This window comes from Phascolarctos cinereus, unplaced genomic scaffold, assembly GCF_003287225.1.
Source record: "Phascolarctos cinereus isolate Bilbo 61053 unplaced genomic scaffold, phaCin_HiC Scaffold_5;HRSCAF=322, whole genome shotgun sequence".
NCBI classification, from domain to species: Eukaryota; Metazoa; Chordata; class Mammalia; order Diprotodontia; family Phascolarctidae; genus Phascolarctos; species Phascolarctos cinereus.
Window position 1 is genome coordinate 195,391,240 of NW_027555958.1, and position 20,170 is coordinate 195,411,409.

The 20,170-nt window shown below is 38.3% G+C and overlaps 1 protein-coding gene across 1 annotated transcript in view; it reads right to left on the minus strand.

The window, feature by feature from the left end:
* KCNQ5 (potassium voltage-gated channel subfamily Q member 5) overlaps nucleotides 1-20,170 on the minus strand; it is a 664,784-nt gene that overhangs the window by 166,661 nt on the left and 477,953 nt on the right. The window contains exon 3 of the mRNA XM_021000132.2: nucleotides 3,148-3,274. Within this exon, the coding sequence (XP_020855791.1) occupies nucleotides 3,148-3,274 (127 nt within the window). The remainder of the gene's footprint in view (nucleotides 1-3,147; nucleotides 3,275-20,170) is intronic.

A 20,170-nucleotide genomic window follows, 5' to 3' on the forward strand; every position in this document is an offset into this window, starting at 1 on the left:
TTAATAAAACATTCCGTGAAAAAAAAAAGCCTGTACTTGTATATCAAAGCAGCCAGATAATGAAAAGAGATGGTCAGTGCGAATAAATCACAGAATGTTAGCATTGTAAAGGTATCTTAGAGATCCCTTAGGCCAACCCTCTTTATTTTTCAGATGGAGGCCCTGAAATGGGAAGTGAGTTGCTTGTGATCACACAGGGGTTAGATCTAGCTAGGATTTGAACCCACTTTCCAGACTCCCATTCCAGTGTTCTTTCCAGTATACCATGGTCTTTAATCATAACAAAGTCTTCCAAGTTTATCTTCTATAAAATTATTGATCATCTTTGCCTTACAGAAATACTGTGGGGCAGCCAATTTGTAAACATTAAAGGATTTCTAAAGAAACATGAGTTATTCTTATTGTTAATGATAAGGGCAATTCATATAACTAAATAGGATTTCATTTTGGGAAGGCTTCATGGCTTTATTGGGAAGAATACTGGATCTGTAGTTAGAAAATCTAGGTTGGAATCCCTGCTCTGCTACTTGCTACTTGTGTGACTTTGGGCTAATTACTTTTCCTCTCTTGGTCTCAGTTTCCTCATCTATGAAATGGGTAAGTTGGGTTAGATGACCTTTGCGGTCCGTTCCAGCCTTTGACAAACAATGACAACAGTTCTAAATCAGTGATGGTGACATGGGCTAATGGATAGCGCACTGGTCTTAGAGTCAGCAGGACCTGAGCTAAAATTCTGCCTCAGCTACTTACTAGACAAGTGTGACCCTTGGCAAGAATCTCTCATCTTCTGGGACTTCCTGGAGCCAGCTTCTAAGACCAAAGATAGCCTAGTGTTCTGCTGGCTATTTTCCTGTAGAACTGAATGTGTCATCAGGAGGGAGAGGGAGAAAGCCAAGAGTGATCTCTGGGTGACAAAGCAGTACAGCCCCAAGGAGTCTAGCTCCCAAGTGGTTTCCCCTATATTAGTCTGAGTCTTTTTCTGTTGTGCACATACCTGGGGAGAATCTCATGTAGTGGCTTGTGAAGATTTTAAGGCACAGAATTCATGAATAGGACTGGAAGTGACAAGTTAGTGACACTTGCATGCCTGAAAACACCTTCTGAAGACTATCTGCATGACTTTGGGCAAATCACTTAATTTCCATTGGGCCTCAGTTTACTCATCACAGGCATTTTGGTGGTACAGCAAATGGAGTGCTAGGCCTGGAGTCAAGAAGTCTTGAGTTAAACTCTGGCCTCAGACACTTGTTAGCTATGTGATACTGGGCATGTCATTTAATCTCTGTTTGCCTCAGTTTCTTCAACTGTAAAATGAGGATAATTACAGCACCTACTTCATAGGATTGCTGTAATGAAAAAAAATGAGATATTTGTAAAGCACTTAGCACAGTCCTTGGCACATAGTAGTTTCCCCCCCACATAGTAGGTTCTTAAAAATACTTGTTCCTTTCCTCCTTTCTTCATCAATAAAATTAGAGTATTGAACTAGACGATCTTTGAGGTCTCTTCTGCTAGATCTAAGATCTCATAATGTCCCTGTGTTCTAGGTCATGAGAATCTTGGAGTTAGGGGTCATGTGACCCTTGATACTTCATACTGAAAAAAAAAGGGAAGCATCAACTATGGTAACAACGAAGAAGAGGGCTAAACAACGTTGCAGTCCCCACATTCCATTTTGGTTTGAACTTCAGTCTAAAAATTAAGATAGGGAAAGATCACAGAGAATGAGGGAGAACTCCGTCTTTGGTAAATGATGTGGGTGATAGGATACTTGTCCTAAGTTCATTGTTAGTGTGGGAGCCATGCTTGTTAAAAATTCTATTTGTATCATTATTAACAGCATCTAATATTATGCCACTTTATGCTGGTATCCAAGTAGAAAGGATTCAGAGCATCCTAGCTGGATGCAGATTCAGTGTTAGTCTGCTTACATTGAGGAAGCACAGCTCACATTGTACACAGACCTTCTTAAAGTCTGAAATAGAACTGTTGTTATTCAGTCATTTCAGTTGTGTCTGACTCTTCATGATTCCATTTGGGGTTTTCTTGGCAAAGATACTGGAGTGGTTTGCCATTTCTTTCTCTAGCTCATTTTACAGATGAGGAAACTGAAGCAAACAAGGTTAAGTGACTTGCTCAGGGTGACCCAGCTAGTAAGAGTTTGAAGCCAGATTTGAATTAGGAAGATGAACCTTCCTGCCTCCAGCCTTACCTATCAGCCCCCAAAATAGAAGTAGGGTAAGACAAATAATACTTCTGCTGGACATTCCTTGAATCTGTCTGTGTTAGTAAGTAGAAGACAGAAGCCATTACATCTTGCCCAGGCTTGGTTGTATCAGCTGAGTCTGAGAAAATCCACAGGACTTGTCCCCAGAGTTCAGAAAACACTAAAACGTAATTAAGTCTAACTCACTAATTGATGTCAAATAATAATGTGAGATACACTGGTGGGGGCTTGTGAGCTATAGTATTAGAAAGACATTCTTTCCATCTCCCCAACTCCTCTAAGGGATATCCTTAGTGCCCTGAGAGGAGATGTAGTAGTTGCCTTTGGGGACCTACTCTGCCAGTGTGAGTGTTAGGAGAGTAGCTCCAGAGCAAAAGTCTGGGATGACTTTAAATCAAGTCTTCCTTGCCTAGACATGCTGTTAAAACCCCCGTTCCATATTTCTCAAAGATCTTTAACAATAGAACTGTGTACTGTGACTTTTGGTACAGGTCCTCACATTTTAGGTTTCCGGACTAGCAGGGTTGATTGGTGAGGGACTATGTGAAAGTAATTATGACCTTTTACTTAGGGTCATCTAGAAACTGATAACTCCTCTCTAGCTCTGTGTATCTTTAAAAAAGTCCAAGCGAGCTAACCGATCATGAACATGTTCTTTTGTGTCAGTGAATGCAATATTTCCATGGTGCTCATTGATGGGCATTTTTATGGCAGTGAGACATTTATCTATTCCAGATAATCTCAATTAGGGTACTGTGTCATTTATCATAGTAATGGGGAATGTTGGTGCATGTTGAAATCAATGCTTAGTTCAGATTAGCCCTGAAGCACTGAATCAATTTCACCTGCATCAATATGGGAGACCCAGAAAAGAACTTGGTGTTACCATTGCTGGTCTGTATCATTGCTTTGATGCTCACCTATAACACAGAATGGTTTTCTGGCAAATCGCAGTCTTCCTTGCCATCCTCTGTAGCGACAGCAGCAGCCAGCTGACCAGATACGGATGATGAACTCCAAACCAAAGACGACAATCATCACAAACTCCTATAAAGGACAAATGAATATATGTTTGTGGTAGGCATTTCAGAGGAAACTAGTTAGCTTTTGGGTAGCTCTGAATACTTACAGTCATTACCTGAAACTCTCAGTTTTCATTGGACCTTGGAGGTCATCTAGTCCAAACTTCTCAAACTGAGGCCCAGAGTGGGGCGATGACTTACCCAAGGTCTCAAGGAAACTAATGGTATTCAAATCCAGGAGCTCTGACTTTTTCTATTACATCACGCCAAGACTTTTCCTACTGTATCATGATGCTTTTATTCCTCTTTTCTGAGTCAGACTACAACAAAATAAGATCCTTGCACATACATGGCAGCTGGTGGCTCAGTGGATAGAACACTGGGCCTGGAGTCAGGAAGACCTGAGTTCAAATCCAGCCTCAGATACTTCCTAGCTATGTGACCCTGGGCAAGTCACTTAACCTCTGATTGCCTGACAAAATACATCCACTAGATTGACTGGAGAAGAAAATGGCAAACCACTCCAGTATCTCTGCTAAGAAATCCCTAAATGGGGTCATGAGAGATTGGACATGACTGAACAACATACATGCAGCAAAATATTATTCCTCTGTGATTCCTCTTCAAGCCTTTACATTTTAGGGCTCTGATCCAATTCCAGATATGTAGGCTGAATAACTGTCATATCCTGTCCAATCCATATGGAGGAGTAGTTGGCTTTATGTTAACTACCTAGTAATGTAGAATGTTTGAATTTAAAACAGGGAACCTAATTTCAAGTGTATATATTGGGTAGAAAACATTTTCATTTCAATAAGAGAGAAAGAGAAAGAGAGAGAAGGGGAGAGAGAGAGAGAGAGAGAGAGAGAGAGAGAGAGAGAGAGAGAGAGAGAGAGAGAATTCTCAAGCCTGTGAGGCTGACCTGCTTAGTAGGGAAGCAAACATTTACACATTAATTTTGTTCCTTTTTTTTTTTTTTAAGTTTTAAATGAGACAGCATGATGCTGGCCTAGGAGCTGGACAGGCCTGGGTTCAAGCCTTGCCTCTGTCACATACTGGCTATGTGACCCTGAGGAAATAACTTAACTTCTCCTTGCTTTAGTTAATTCTCTACGACTCTACTTTGCAGAGAAAGTGCCACTCTGCCCTGGTAGAGGAATTTCTCACCTGAGAGTTCCCTATATCAATGAAACCATGGTTCAATCCCTTTCCTTATAATTTAATTACATTTTTACAAAACAGCAGACCACGGGAGTGTGGATATTCATTTGTAGCACACATCTCTTGCATAAAAGAAGAAATTGAATCCCAAGAACTTGGTGCGCATTGGCAAGTTAGCTTGTTGTGTTATCTTGCCCCTCTGTGAGGCATGATAACATCATGGTTATGGATCTGTGACTCTGGCATCATTTAGGAAGAGTTGGAGTTAACCCAGGGGAGAGGCAAACTCGAAGTGCCTCATTAAGTGGCTTGTCATAAAATAAAAGACCAAAATTACATCTGGAAGGTAAAAGCTTTTCCCTGTCAAGGATGACATAATTAACTTGTTGTACTGATTAGCTAGGGAACAAGTGCCATGTTGATCAAAACTGGTTCTTTGCTATTTCATAGGGCTCTTAAAACTAAACAAAAAACCAGAGTGACCCCAATTCTTTCCTCCCTATGTGGCAGTGGCAATAGAGGGAGTCAGAAAGACTGGAGTTCAAATGCTGTCTTACACCTTTGACCTCTCTCAGTCTTAGTTTCCCCATTTGTAAAGTGGGGTTAATTGAGCACTGATCTCACAGAGTTATTGTAACGATCAAATGAGATAATGTATACAATATGTTTGGCTGACCTCAAAGTACTACAAAAATGCTGCTGCTACTACTACTGCTCTTACTACTACTATTATAACTACTCTGATTACTACTACTACTTCATTATAACTACTTCATCTAATACTATTACCAGTACTTCAATTACTGCTACTATTATTATAACTGCTTTAACTACTACTACTATAACTACTTTGACTATTACCATTACTACTATTATAACTACTTCAATTACTAACTACTTTGACTACTATTATTAGAACTACTTTGACTACTACTACTATTACTACTATTATAACTACTGCTACTCCTCCTATTATAATTACTTCAATTACTATTACAAAACTACTTTGATTACTACTATTATTATAGTTATTTCAACTACAACTACTAACTACTTCATCTACTATTATTATAACTATTACTACTATTATTGCTTATATTGTTATGACTGCTTTGACTACTACTAGTACTGCCACTATTACTACTACTACCACTAGTAATAATAATATTATTAGTGAGAATAAATACATGGAATTAATGACAAGCCTGATGCTTCCCTTATGCTGAAGAGGGCACACAGGGGATACCCTCTTGATTGTGAAAAGGAAAACATCTTGAGTTACTGATGAGAGATGGTAGACATAGTACCAAAAGTCAAGCTGTTGGCACATATATGGCATAAGAAAATCTTCAATTACATTTGTGGTCACAGGGTCATAGGATCATAGGGTTAGAAGCCATTAAATTCCACCTCTTCTTTTAAAAGTTGAAGAAACTGAGTCCCAGACAAGTTAAGTGACTTGTCCAAGGCAACAAAATTAGTAAAGAGAAGTTTTGAGAAGAACCAATTAAATGAAAGAATCTAAAATTAACGTGATAGACTGAACTTGGCTATTAATCTTATTAGTATCATGAGGCTCTGGGGACAGAAAAACACAAAGGACATATTTTTCAAATCTTGCCTATAAGCAAGGGGAGATACTTTGTGTATTGTAGAAAGGTAAAACCTGTCCTGAGGCATGTTAGTAGTTTAGCCACAGAGAACCTGAGTGTAATCCTTCCGAAAACCAAACATGTTGTTTGTATCTTTTTTTTTAAGACTAAAGATTTGAGATTATGGATTTCACAGTAGAAATTTCATCACATGAAGACTAGAGAGTAATATTTCACATTACTTTTCTATTAACTATTATCTAGCAGAAATAAGTGTGATATAGAAGAGAGAACAGTATGTAGAGTCAGAAGACCTGGATTCAAATTCATTCTCTGCCACTTACTTGCTGCATAATCTTGTATGAGACATTTAACCCTCTGGGTTTCAGTTTCTTAATCTGCATGAGGGGACAAGGATAGGATATATCAGGGACTCTTAACCTTTGTTTGTGTGTGCCACAGACCCCTTTGGCATTGTAGTGAAGCCTATGGGCCCATTATGATAATAATATTATAAAAATAATTTAAGGAAATACTAAATTTCAGTTAGTGGTCAGTGAAAATGAAGATGTAATTTTTTTTTCCCATCCAAGTTCATAGACCACATGAAATCTATCTGTAGACTCAGGTTAAGAATCTCTGAGTTAGGTAATCTCTAAGATCCTTTCCAGGTCTAGATCCTTTAAGAGAAACAGATCACAGGCTGATAGAGACTTGCCTTGTTCTTCCATAAATCGCTAGCAATTAGATGTTCAATACATCAGTTTTGCTGCTTACTTCCACTGATTACTGAAACTATTAAACATGGTGGTCTCTACAGGCGTGGGTAGCGTATGGGCCCAGTATATTGAGATGTCCTGGCATACCCTAGGGGCAAACTTTACCATTGGCTCCCAAGTGAAGGGAAAGGCACAATGGTAAAGCCTAGACATTTGCCTAGAGCACTGAGAGTTTAAGTGGACTTGCTCATAGTTCCCAAAACACTATGTATCCGAGACTATTCAATGCTTCATTTCGTTGCTCATTGTCAAGTATTATTATAAATCTTTCTTTGGTAGTGAAACCTGTTTATTTATTATTAAGGCAATAATATTATTAGTAATAATAACAGATAGAGTACTTTATAATTTTCAGAGTGCTATGTAAATGTATTATTATTACTATTATCTTCCCCACTTTAGAGATGGAGATATGAGGCACAGAGAAGCTGTTAACTTACCTAAGGTCACATGGTGTTAGAGCTGGGATCCCAAACTGTATCACGGAGAGTTGGATATGACTGAAAACAACTGACAACAACAACAACAACAACAACAACAACACAACACCAATAACCACAACAACTTCCTGAGTCCAGGCTCGGTCCTCTATCCATTGTGCTACCTAGCTGCCCCTTCCTTCCCTAGTTTCTACCTGTAGAGAAATGTTTACTCTTTTCACAAGAAGGTAGAAAAAGGCCGTGTGAAATAAGATTCAATGTCTCTTTAGGCAAAGTGCTCAATGAAAAGAAAGTATATTATGACTCATTTTTGCTACTCACCTGCTGTAGCTCTCAGAAGTCCAGTGATTTACATTTCTATCAATACTGAAATCCTACCAACAATATACTTATCATCCACAGTAATATGTACATCCTGCTTTGCAAGTAAAATGTTTAATATACATTATTCTATTTGATTCTCACAACTCTGTGAGGTGAGGAGCATTAGATACATCATTACCACCATTTTACAGATGACAAAACAGGATTAGAAGTGAATGAATGGATGAAATTTACACGACTAGTAAGCAGCCTTGACAGAGGCCTTTTCATACTGACTCTAGGGCTCTGTGTGCTATACCACATTAGACCTCTAAATGTGCTTCCTCATTAATTCTTATAAGATACCATAAGGAACATATTTCCTGTCATTGGTTAAGAAGTAAGGAAAAAAGACAGAAATTAATAAAACCAAGATTCAGTGAGAAAGATGTGAATGATATTCAAGTCTATTGCTTCCTAGAACAATGATACAGCCATTAACCCTATCTTTTGGATATTAAAGATACAAAAGTCCTCATTTAACAAACTCTAGAAATAGCTTTTCCATGTCTCTAGGGATTTCAAACTAGTCTTGGTGAGTTGTATTACTCTTGTGTTTCCTAAAGTGGCATTAAGTCAAAATTGATTGATTTTTGCAAGACGCTACAATGCCAAATAGCCCATGTTCTAGTTGTTTTCTCATTAATTAACAGTACTGTTCATTAAAACACTAAGTGACCTTTGTCTAATTTGTGAGATGGCTTCTGTGACCATTTAGTTTTTCCTGGTTTTATGCTATCAAGTTGAATTTTTTTGTGTGAAAATGAAATGTTGACATTATAAACCCTGTGACATTTGCACCGATTCTTGAAGAGCTGTGGCTAATTAGTCACACCAAATTGGAGCTCACAGTTCCATTCAGAATATCAGCACAATCAATTTTCAGCTTTTTTCATTCCTTTTTTCCCCTTCTCTGTACTTACAGTAACCTAGGGCAGTTAGGCCAAGATCTCTTCTCATAGAATCCCTATGGGGAAAAGATTTGTGACGTAAACTGAGATGTAAATCTTCAAGAAAGATCTCAGTCAGGAGGGTTGTGGGCATGATCATGGCCAAAATGGAAAATTCTGGAAGCATAAAAATAAATGGTGATAAAATCTACTCATGACTCCTAAAATCAGAACATGAAGATCAATGTACAAAAAAAATCACTGAGTTTTAGAAGTGAGATGCTGAAGAAAGGAAATATCTGAAACAAATGATGGACTAAATGAATGAAAAACACATTTATTAAGCACTTACTGTGTACCAAACACTTTGATAAGTACTAAGGATAATATAAAAGCAAAGACAACAGTTCCTGCCCTCAAGGACCTTATATTCTAGAAGGGAGAGTGGTGTCTAGGGAGGGATATTTTGGTCTGGAAAGTTACAGGGATAGTAAGGGCAGCCATAGGAAAATAGATTGACACCCTCTTTCCAGGGTGCAATGACAGACTGAGGTAGTGGTGCTGTAGAACTGTCCAGATTTACAACAGACATCACTTATCTAGTTTTAGATATCTTCAAAAAACCTTGTAAACTTTTTTTTCTAGTATTTTGGACTTTACAGATAACCATTTGTATGATGTGAAAACCCCTAGCCAAATGGCTTATTTGTTTTATAAATTTTTTTATTTTACACTTAAATACACAATGAGAAAAGAAAAAAAAATCATTGCCATGTACACAGCAGACCATAAGAGAGGATTCAACATAAAACAAAACATTTCTATTTCAAGAAGACACATACACACACACACATATATATATATGTAATAAATACTGCACATTGTTTTCAAAGCTGCCCAGCTTTTCTTTGCTTCCTTATTGGTTTCTTTTGTTCCATGCCGTATACTTCGTACTTTATTTTTTCCCCTCCTTCCCACCCCTCCCTGCCACAATGGCTTTTTAAAAGCTCCATTAAACATGTGTCAACAGTACCATATCCCACCATTGGTGGAACAAGGACATTTCAGCAATATTGGAGGCATTAACTCTTTAAGGCCACTAACTAGAGGCAACTGTTAATTGATTAGTCTAAGGGTACTAATGAGCTTTCATAAAAAGGGTAATTTGGCTTCTTTTCCCACTAGCACCCTAGGACCATTCCACAGAATTGTACTGTCCCATATTTTCAGAGTAAGAAGGGATCTCAACACGCTTTTATTTCAACTCACTTTCAGAAAAGAATCCCTACTATAACTAGACTGTTGTTGTGATGATTGTTGTGCTAAGTGGTCATTCAGCCTTTTTTTTTTTTGTTTGGTAGACCTACAATGATGAGGACTGTATCTCCCTTCCAAAACAGCCCGTTCCACTTCTAGTCAGCTTTACTTATTATAAGTCCCTCCTCTCCTCCCCATATATCGGTGCTTGTAAATGGCCTTTTCCTAACTTCCACCCACATTTCCTTGTTTTTCTCTCTGGGGCCACAAAGAACAAGTCGAATCCCTCTTCCACAAGAAAGATTTTAAGATTCTTGAAGATTGCTGCCAACTGCCCTGCGTCTTCCCCTTGCCCCATTTAATGCTCATTTGGAATGAGGCTGGTGGAGACAATGGATTAAAGCAAATGATCTTCAGTTCAATTTTCTTTCTCCTCCCATGAGGAGACATGTAGAGAAGATGAATGTTCCCCTAGGAAGCCTCTGTCTCTTACATGCAGTTCTCAGAGAGCTAGACCCATGGGTAAGTTATAGTCTTTTTTCTTTAAGTTATAGTCTTATTGACAAAATTATTTTCCTTTCTGTGGAAGGAGATTTCTAATGGTACTGTATTTAACTCAAGGACTGGGAGGTGCTTGGCCTTTTAGCAAAACAGCCTTAGTCATGCTGCTAATGATCATTTCTTCCTCTTTTAAAAAAATCGTCAGTTAATAAACATTTGTTAAATGCCTACTATGCACAAGGGGAACGATGGAGTTGTCCAAAGGAGTGCAGCTCAGGGGAAATGAAGAAACAGTTGGTGTGGGCACCCTCCTTAAATGCAAATTCTGGGAGGAGCTCTCAGCTTTCTGCCTTCCAGTCAGAAGGAGGGAGGGATTATTGATGCCCTTTGGTATTATTATTTTCTTCACAGTTATTTCCCAATTATTATTCCACCCTCTTCATGACACTGAGTTCTCCATTGTAGCAAGGAAAAATAATTAAGTAAAACTTTTAGACAAAGCAACCTAGAATTGACAATAAAGACAATATTTAAACATCTCACTACTAAGAGGAGGGAAATGTGTTTTAACATCTGTACCATATTATTCTCATTTCTTCTGTTGCTAACAGAAATTTCCTTGGACATCTGAGTATCTGCTGCTACCTGGTGCCACTCAAGTTTTCTATATAGAATGTGCAGCTAATGATATCACGTTGTCTTTATTCTTAGTTTCCTGTAGAGGGAGTGTTCTCCAAACACAGTTATAAAACTGAAACCCACAACATGAGCATAAAATACCATACAACTCATCAACTTTTGATAGATATGGAATTAGCAATCAATTCACTTGCCCCTGCTAATTTCTTATTGGATACATTAATATTTTAAGGATCTGTGATTCCATTGGTGGAGCATCTAAGCTGAAAGCCATCTGTATCATAGGAGATGTCTTGGAGAATTGCCCTAGCTTCTGAGGAGGTTAAGTAATTGGCTCACAATCACAGAGCTAATAATTACCAAAAGCAGTAACTTAACCCAAGTCTTTCTTGCTCTGAATAATAATAGTAATAATCAACCATTCAGAGGCATTTATTAAGTGTTTACTCTGTACCAGACATTATTGGAAGTGCTAGTGGTACAAAGAAAGACATCTCTGGCCTCAGTAGGTACATACAAGATACAACAACAACAACAATAATAAAATAAACAATTATATAGTGTTTTAAGGTCTGCAAAGATCTTTAATATGTTATTTCATTTGATCCTCCAAGAACTCTACAAAGTAGATGCTGTTATTACACCCATTTTCCAGGTGAGATAACTGAGACAGAGAGGTTAAGTGATTTGCCCAGGATCACACAGTTGGTAAGTGTCTGTGGCAGAATTCAAACTCTTGACTCTCAGTTCAGGGTTCCAGCAAGCAAATATCTATAAACGTACTGCCCTGAGTTTACTTGACCATCTTAACTTCCCCATATTAATAGCTCAGCATGTTCTTGACCCTAAATATTATTTCATTTGGCCTTCCTCCAAGACTTCTGTCTGCCTACACTCAAACTCATGCTCTCTATTTATTTCAATATCCATTTTAGGTTAGTGACACAAATTATGAGTGGGAAATCATTAGGTAGTCTTCATCACCTTGCCCACCACCCCAAATAAAAAAGAAGTCCAGCAGATCCTGAGTGTATATTAACTAAGTAACTAATCTTAAGTATACTATATGGGGGAAGTTCTGGATTAAAGTGTGTTAGAACTTTACCTTGACATGTTCCCCACCCTAAACCCCCACCCCTTTCCCTGTAGTTCTTCATTCTTGGACTATTGACAATTTTGCACCTTTGGCCAGATGTTACTGAACTTTGCTGCAATCTTAAAAAACTCCACATGTGACGAGTGAAAAACATTAGATTCTTGGGAAAATATAAAGGAAAATAAAACACAGTTCATATTCTTGTGGTCTGGAGGTAGAATTGGAGATGATAGAGATATTATAACCTTCAATATTAATGAAAGGTAGATGCTTGTAATAGGCTTTGACTTTTTTCAGGTATAAGGGACCTATGATCATTTAATAAACTCTTGATTTTCCAGTTTGTGGGTTATCCACAGTGATCTGGAACCTACACTCCCTTAATGATCCACTCCTGGCCAGGCACAGACAGGGTTGAGAATATGTATATGTGAAAATTTGTCTGAGTGTATTTCAAAGGAAAATAGAAGATGATTTTTAAGTTATCTATTCCCTTGTACCACCCATGCCTTTCTTCTCTTCTTATTAGCATGAATAAGCGAGAGTTCACTCTAATTTCACAATAATGAAGAATGTTTCTGGCTAGAACAAGACTAACAGGTAGAAGTAGTAGGCAACCACTTGTTTGTTTTAGGAGTGTCCCCAAGGACCTTCCTCATTCCAGTCAACTGACCGCTACTTGAAAATCTACCATCATCACACTTTCATCCCTTTTCCCTGAATGTTTATCCCTCTTAGAAATCCCATATCCAGAAGGTAGAAAGTGATATTATGAACTACCATTGTTCACTAATGTTTATTCATCAAAAATTAATTTGACCTTTCGTATAAATGAAGAATTTAAGAGCTGGTTAGAGGGGGATGGGAGTATGGGGGGAGAAAAAGGAACAGCAGTAGTATGAGGGTCCTGGACACCTGGAGGGGGACAAGAAGGAAAAGAGGGTCCTATGAAAGTTTCAGAGAAGGAGACAGATGTGGAGTACGGGGTTGCTGCTGACGGATTTGACTTATGAAGTAGTACTTCCTGGGCTAGCATTATGCCTGGCCCTCTGAAATTCTAAGTTGTCACCAGCGATTTAATGACTAGGAATTTATTCTGCCTTTTTTTCATCTCTTTAGTAGTTCATAAATGTCTCAAGAAAACCAGTCTGCCCTCTCCCTGTCCCCCCTCCCCACGCCCACCACATAATGATCAGTTTGAAAATCCTGCATTTTAGCTTTGCATATGTGTGAAGGAAATCTCAGGCAATGCCTTTTTTTTTTCTGTCCCTTTTTTCTATAGGGCCACATTTATCAAGATGGTGATGGATGGCTCTAGTTAGACAGTAGGAACTTATGTGTGATTTTCTTTCTCCTTTTTCCTTCCCCTTCCTTAAGTGACAATTCAGCAGAAGTTTTCTAAACTTGCCACCCCACACCAACGGGGAAGAGAAAATTAGAGTCATTGAGTGCTTTTCCCAAGACTTAGTTGTAAAGTATGTCTTTGTGTCAGGGACTTGTAAAGGAATCATGAACTCAAAGCTGGGCTCACACTAATGATAATAGGTAATTTCTCTCTAGGGCTTTAAGCATTACAAAACATTTTGCTCCTACTTTCTCATTTGATCCTCATAACTCTGACAGGATGGTGGCTATTATTATGCCTACTTTACAAGGAGGCAAATGAGGAGAGAAATGAAATGAGTTTTCTATGTCAAGCAGTCAGTAAGTATCTGAGGGAGGATTCAAACCTCAGCCTTCCTGACTCCAAGGCTGGTATTCATCCCCAGTGCCACCTGTGTTGTTGTTCAGTCATGTCTTACTCTTTGTAGCCCCTTTAGGGGTTTTCTTGGCAAAGATGCTGGAGTGGTTTGCCATTTCCTTCTCCAGCTCATATTACAGATGAAGAAACTGAGCAAACAGGGTTAAATGATTTGTCATGGATTAGCTAGTAAATATCTCAGACCAGATTTGAACTCAGGAAAATGAGTCTTCCTGACTCCAGGTATGGCACTCTATCCACTGCACCACCTAACTGCCCCAGTACCACCTAGACATATTAATTTTTTTTATCTTGAATTGAATATATTACTATTTTTTTCTTACTGAATTACTTCAAAGATTATTTTTTCAAATAAAGTTTGGTGAATCAGTTCAAAATGGTAGTGAACCTCTGTTTTCTAAAAGAATGGAATTAGAATTAAATTGAATCAAAATATTGTGCAAAATGAACTGAGCCAAACCAATATTTCATTTGGTTCAAATCCTTGCTTTTTGTGCACATTTCCTGTTCATTTGTCTCTGAATCTTTAGGTCTTTGGCTCTCTTGTGAATCATTTTTGGACTTGTCCCAAGCAAGATGCCCAACAATTTAAATATAATTGTGCTAATACTATGATTTGAAATGGAGTTATATAATGATGATGATGTTGATGATGATAATAATAATAATAATAATAATAATAATAAAATAATAATAATAACTAGCATTTCTATAGCACTATTCTGTGCCAGGCACTGTTCTAAGTGCTTTACAAATGATCTCATTTGATCGTCACAACAATGATCCAACAACCCTGAGAGGTATGTGCTATTATCATCTCCATTTTACAGTTGAGGAAACTGAGGCAGCCAGAGGTTAAGTGACTTGCCCAAGGTCATATAGCTAGCAAGTATCTGAGGCTAGATTTGAAGTCAGATTTTCCTGACTCCAGGTTCAGTGCTCTGTCCCATTATGCCATGCATTTTTCTGTTTTTGCTTAGAAAAACATTAACATGTGTAGATCTTGTCACTGCAAAATCCTGCACCACAACTGTATGTTGGTGTGGTGGTTATTACTGGCTTTTCCAAGGCCATGTCAGTGAAGCATGAGCTTGGCAGGTCCTCCTGAGTGGAGATGGCTTGAAGAAAGCTGCATCTGTGGGGGCATCTTGGCCCAGCTAAGAGAGGCTCAGCCCCTGGCCACTAGATGTCTCATTCTTTGGCCATGGGCATTCAAAATTACTCTTGGTACCATGTACCTGTCTCTGTTTCTTCAGTGATAACAAAGTGGCAGAAAAGGGGGCAGAGAGTGCTGAGAATATGTCATCTTTATTTAATATTCAAAAAACCAACATAGAGTCATGGACTTAGAGCTGGAAGGGACCACAGAGGCATCAAAGCCAACTCTCTGATTTTACAATTGGGGAAACTGAGGCCTAGAGAGGTAAGTAACTTACCCAAGGTCACCCTGGTGTCAGGGATGGGACTTGAACCCCAGTCCTTTGACTTGTAATCTAGCTACACTGCCTCAGTTATCACTGAAAGAATTGAATTTTATCAATATTGAGCTTTTTGCCAGAAATGGAATCACATCAACTCAGTAAACATTTATTAAGTGCCTATTCTGGGCAGCTAGGTGGTGCAGCAGATAGAGCACTGGGTTTGGAATCAGGAAGGCTCATGTTCATGATTTCAAATCCAGCCTCAGACACTAGCTATATGACTCTGGGCAAGCCACTTAACCCTATTTGCCTCAGTTTCTTCATCTATAAAATAGGCTGGAAAAGGAAATGGCAAACCACTCCAGTATCTTTGCCAAGAAAACACCAGATGGGGTCATGAGGAATCAGATATAACTGAAACAGTTGAATAAGAAATAAAAAAAATGCCTATTCTGTGCCAAGCACTGTGCTAAGCTCTGGGGCTACAAAAACAGGCAAAAGAAAGTATCTACCCTCAAGGCGCTTGCAATCTAATGGAATTAGAGGGAAAAAAGGAAGTTTTAGCTAAATGGGAAGGATGGCTCATGGGTTCTCTTTGAAGAAGCAAATAAAGGAGCTGGTAGAATATAAATTTACCATGTATTTAAAGGCAACCAGAAACATATTTTTTAAAGGATAATGTCACTGGACACTTGGTCATCTCATGTGGCAGTTATCATAAAGAACACAAACAAAAAAATCCATGAAGATAACTGCAGCCCACATCTATGGCAAAGCAAGAAGACATAGAGAAATTTCATAAAGAACCCATTAAAACTCCCCAAATTAGTCCAATATATACATTCACACTCAGTGACTTCAAAACACAGATAGTCTTATGGGAGGGTTAGTGTTAGGGTTATGGCTGCTAGGTGGCACAGTGTGGATAGAGTGTTGGGCTTGGAGTCAGAAAGACTCATCCTGAATTCAAATCTAGCCTAAGACACTGGGCAAGTCACTTAACCCTGTTTGCCTGAGTTTCCTTAGCTATAAAATGGGCTGGAGAAGGAAATGGCAAACCACTCCAGTGTCTTTGACAAGAAAACCCCAAAAGGGGTCACAAAGAGTCGTATATGACTGAAATGACTAAACAACAAATAACAAAGTGTTAGGGCTAGAGAGTAATGAAACATAGCACTGGATTAAAAAAAAAGGCCACTGGTTTGTAAAGTACCTGGAAATATTGCTCCCATCTGACTGTGCTAAGAATTTACAAGTATCATCTCATTTGATCCTCACAATAACCCTGGGAGGTAGGTGCTATTATTATCCCCATTTTACAGATGAGGAAACTGAAGCAAACAGGTTAAATGACTTGCCCAAGGTCACACAGCTAGTGAGTTTCTTAAGCTGGATTTGAACTTCCTGACTCCATGAATGAATTGGTACTCTCCTTTATCAATGCTATTAAATAAAAATTCTGTAACATTTTACTTATTTACATGAGGCATAAATGTAAGTTAAAAAAATCAGTAAAAAGTTTGCCCAGCCTATGATTTTTTTTTTCTATCCCATCTGTTCAGCTTTGTTGACACTAATTGGAATAAGAGTAAACCTAACATTTATAGTAAGATGCCTTTTATGCCAGAATGTACTTTTTTGTATTAATCTCTGTGATAGGACAGTTACGGTAATTAACCAATTTCACTTCTATGATTTCTAGTGCTGAACGAGATGCTGTTTTCATTTTTGGGAGCACTGAACATTTTCTCTCTTCTTCACACAGAATACAAGATACACTTTCTTTTGCATCTTGCTCTATTTTTTCTAGCTCTTGGATCTCACCATTAATGTCACCTGAGATGGGAGGAATGTTTGTCACCTTTGATAACATGACTTTTTGTTACTACAGAAGAAGCAAAGGGACAAGAGGAAAAGAGAGATTGTGGGTCCCTTCAATTTTCTAGCATAGTTTACTTTGGCTCTGCCAGATGTTTTGGCAACTGGAATTTCAGAGATGGAACCAAGGCACTGGAAACCACTGCAATTGACAGAACATACCTGGCAGTGTTGTTCTGAGGGAAGGACTTTGCAAGCCTTGAAGTGTCTATAAATATGAAGGAAGGAAACAAACACTTATTAAGTACCTACTGTGTGCCACGGTGCTAAGAATTTTATGGATATGATTTCATTTGATCCTCATCACAACCCTGGGAGGTAGATGCTATTATTACTCCCATTTTACAGCTAAGGAAACTGAGTTTAAGTGACTTGACCAGGGTCACACAGCTAGTAAGTACATATTGACTTAGAAAACCACACATTAACATTATTTATTTTTATCTTATTTTTATTTATTTTGTTAAACATTTCCCAATTACATTTTAACCTGGTTTGGGTTGTTGGACTAGATGACCTTTGAGCTCTAGATATATGAGCTATATGAAGGGGACAGTGACATTCAGAGGAGTGGCTTTCAGAGATTCATTATTCATTAAGGAGTAAGACTAGGGACAGTTTGGAGTTAGTGTTCACCAAAACCAAGATTTTTTTTTTTTAAGCTCAAAATAGTGGGCAGCTAGGTGTCACAGTGGATAGAGCACCAAGCCTGGAGTCAGGAGTAACTGAGTGCAAATCTGGCCTCAGACACTTACAAGCTGGGTGACCCTAGGCAAGTCACTTAGCTATTTGCCTCAGTTTCTTCTTCTGTAAAATAAGTTGGAGAAGGAAACGGCAAACCACTATGATATCTTTGCCAAGAAAACCCTAAAAGGAGCCATGAAGAGTTAAATACAATGACTGAACAACAACAAAAGTGTAGGCGACTCTGTAGACTTCTATAGTACTTAACAAATATCCAAAGATTTGTTTGAGTTATCTGACTCAGATTCAAGCTTGCCTCATTATGTAATGAAAAGAGAACTGGTTTTGAAGTCTGAGGCCCTGGGTACAAATTTTTTCTTTGCCATTTACTACCCATATGACCTTGGGAAAAGTCACTTAACCTCCCTGGGCTTCAGTTAGAGAGGTAACACCATACAGACTCTTGGGTCTCTTTCAGTTCGCGATCTATGATCACAATTTTCTGAGTACTCTTGAAAGAAAAATAACACTTACAATTTGTCTTATATTTTAGTCTTGGTTTGCTTAGCTATTGCTCAAAGGTTATTCTTTCCACATAGGTACCAAAATAAAATATTCATAAAGTTAATAATTCTTGAGGGACTTCATGATTTATATACTAAACCAGTAGCCTTAAGCTCATGATGTATATTTGTTTTATGGTTGATTATACTCATCTGTTTACACTACTGTTATTGTGTTCTTTATTTCTCTTCATCAAGGTTTCATCAAAGGATCATGGGAAAATAGAACTAGAGCCTGGAGGGATCTCAGAAAAGCTCCATACACATACTTCACACACACACACACACACACACACACACACACACACACACACACATTGATGTTGGGACTCAATCCAAGCAGGTTTGAGCAGTGGGAAGAGCAGAGATATATATTTAACAATGAACTTTTGGAGTAGACCATATTAATAGAACACATAACAATGTATCCTTCAGTGCACAATCAGTTCAGAGCACAATCGATGACAAGTAAGAAAAGAGAGCGACAACAACAGCCACAACTTAGTAGGTACTAAGTGATTAATCTAGTCCAGTCTACTCATGTTATAGATGAAGAATCCAGGCCCAAGAGGTTAAGTGACTTGCCCAAGGTGTCACAATATTAAGTGGCAGAGCTAGGAATGAAAGCCAGGTCCTGTATGACTCCTTACTTTCTCTTCTAGCTATCATTCCATATTTTTCTTTCTTTCCCAGATAAATTCCTAGAAGAAACTATCTACATTCATTGCCTCCACTTCTTTCCATGTATTTCTCAGTCCTTGAAATATGACTTTCAACTTAATCATTAAACTGAAATTCCTCTTTCCAAAGTTGCCAGTGACCTCTTAATTGCCAAATGCAATGGTATTTTCTCAGTCCTTGCTGCAACATTTGATACTATCCTTTTGGATACTCAGTCTTTGTGTTTTTGGGACACTATTCACTCTTGGTTCTTCTCCTACCTGCCTGACTATTCCTTCTTAAGCTCTTTTGCTGGATCAGTATCCTATCCATGTCCCAACCCCATAATTGTGGATGTATCCCAAGGCTTCGTCCTCGGTCCTCTTTTCCTTTCTTTGTACTCTGTTGGTGATCTCATTGGCTTCTATGAATTCAATAAACATCTCTATGCAGATGACTCTCAGATCCATCCATCCATCTATCTATCTATCTATCTATCTATCTATCTATCTATCTATCTATCTATAGCTAGTCTGTAAACCAGAGGGTTGGAAAACTACCATCTGAACACCAAATGTGACCTAAATGTGGTTTTTATATTTTTAAATACAATAAAACTCTATTTAAAAATGTAAAAATCATTCTTAGGTTCAGTATGTACAACATCAGCCAGATGATAGGATTCGGCCTGCAGGTCGTAGTCTTCCAACCCTTGCTCTAGACCAGAGCTTGTTAAACTTTTTCCACTCGTGACTCCTTTTTGCATTTTGGCAGCATACAAGTTGGTGTTGCATGACCTGAGGGCATGCATAGTGCAAAATGTGCATGCTTTGTGTTTAGAACCAAGGCTAAGTTGAGCTATGCAATATAGGCAAGTGCTGCCAGAAACACCTCAGATTCATGATGTGTTTGATTTTTAATTAATTTTTGGTCGATGCATGTTTGGAAACCTTTTACTGTTGCCAAATTTTTTGTGACCCCATATGGGGTCATGACCCACAGTTTAAGAAGTACTGTTCTAGACCCATAGTAGTAGCTTCCTATTGTACATTTCTGACTGGAGTCAGGTAGGCATCTCAAACTCAACAGTACAAAATAGGACCCATTATTTTTCTCCCAAAATCTACCTTTCTCTGATCTCCTTATTTATATCATTGATACCACCAACCATAGCTTTATAATCTCAGACTCATCCTCCATACTCACTCTTATCCCTTATAATCAATGAGTTGCCG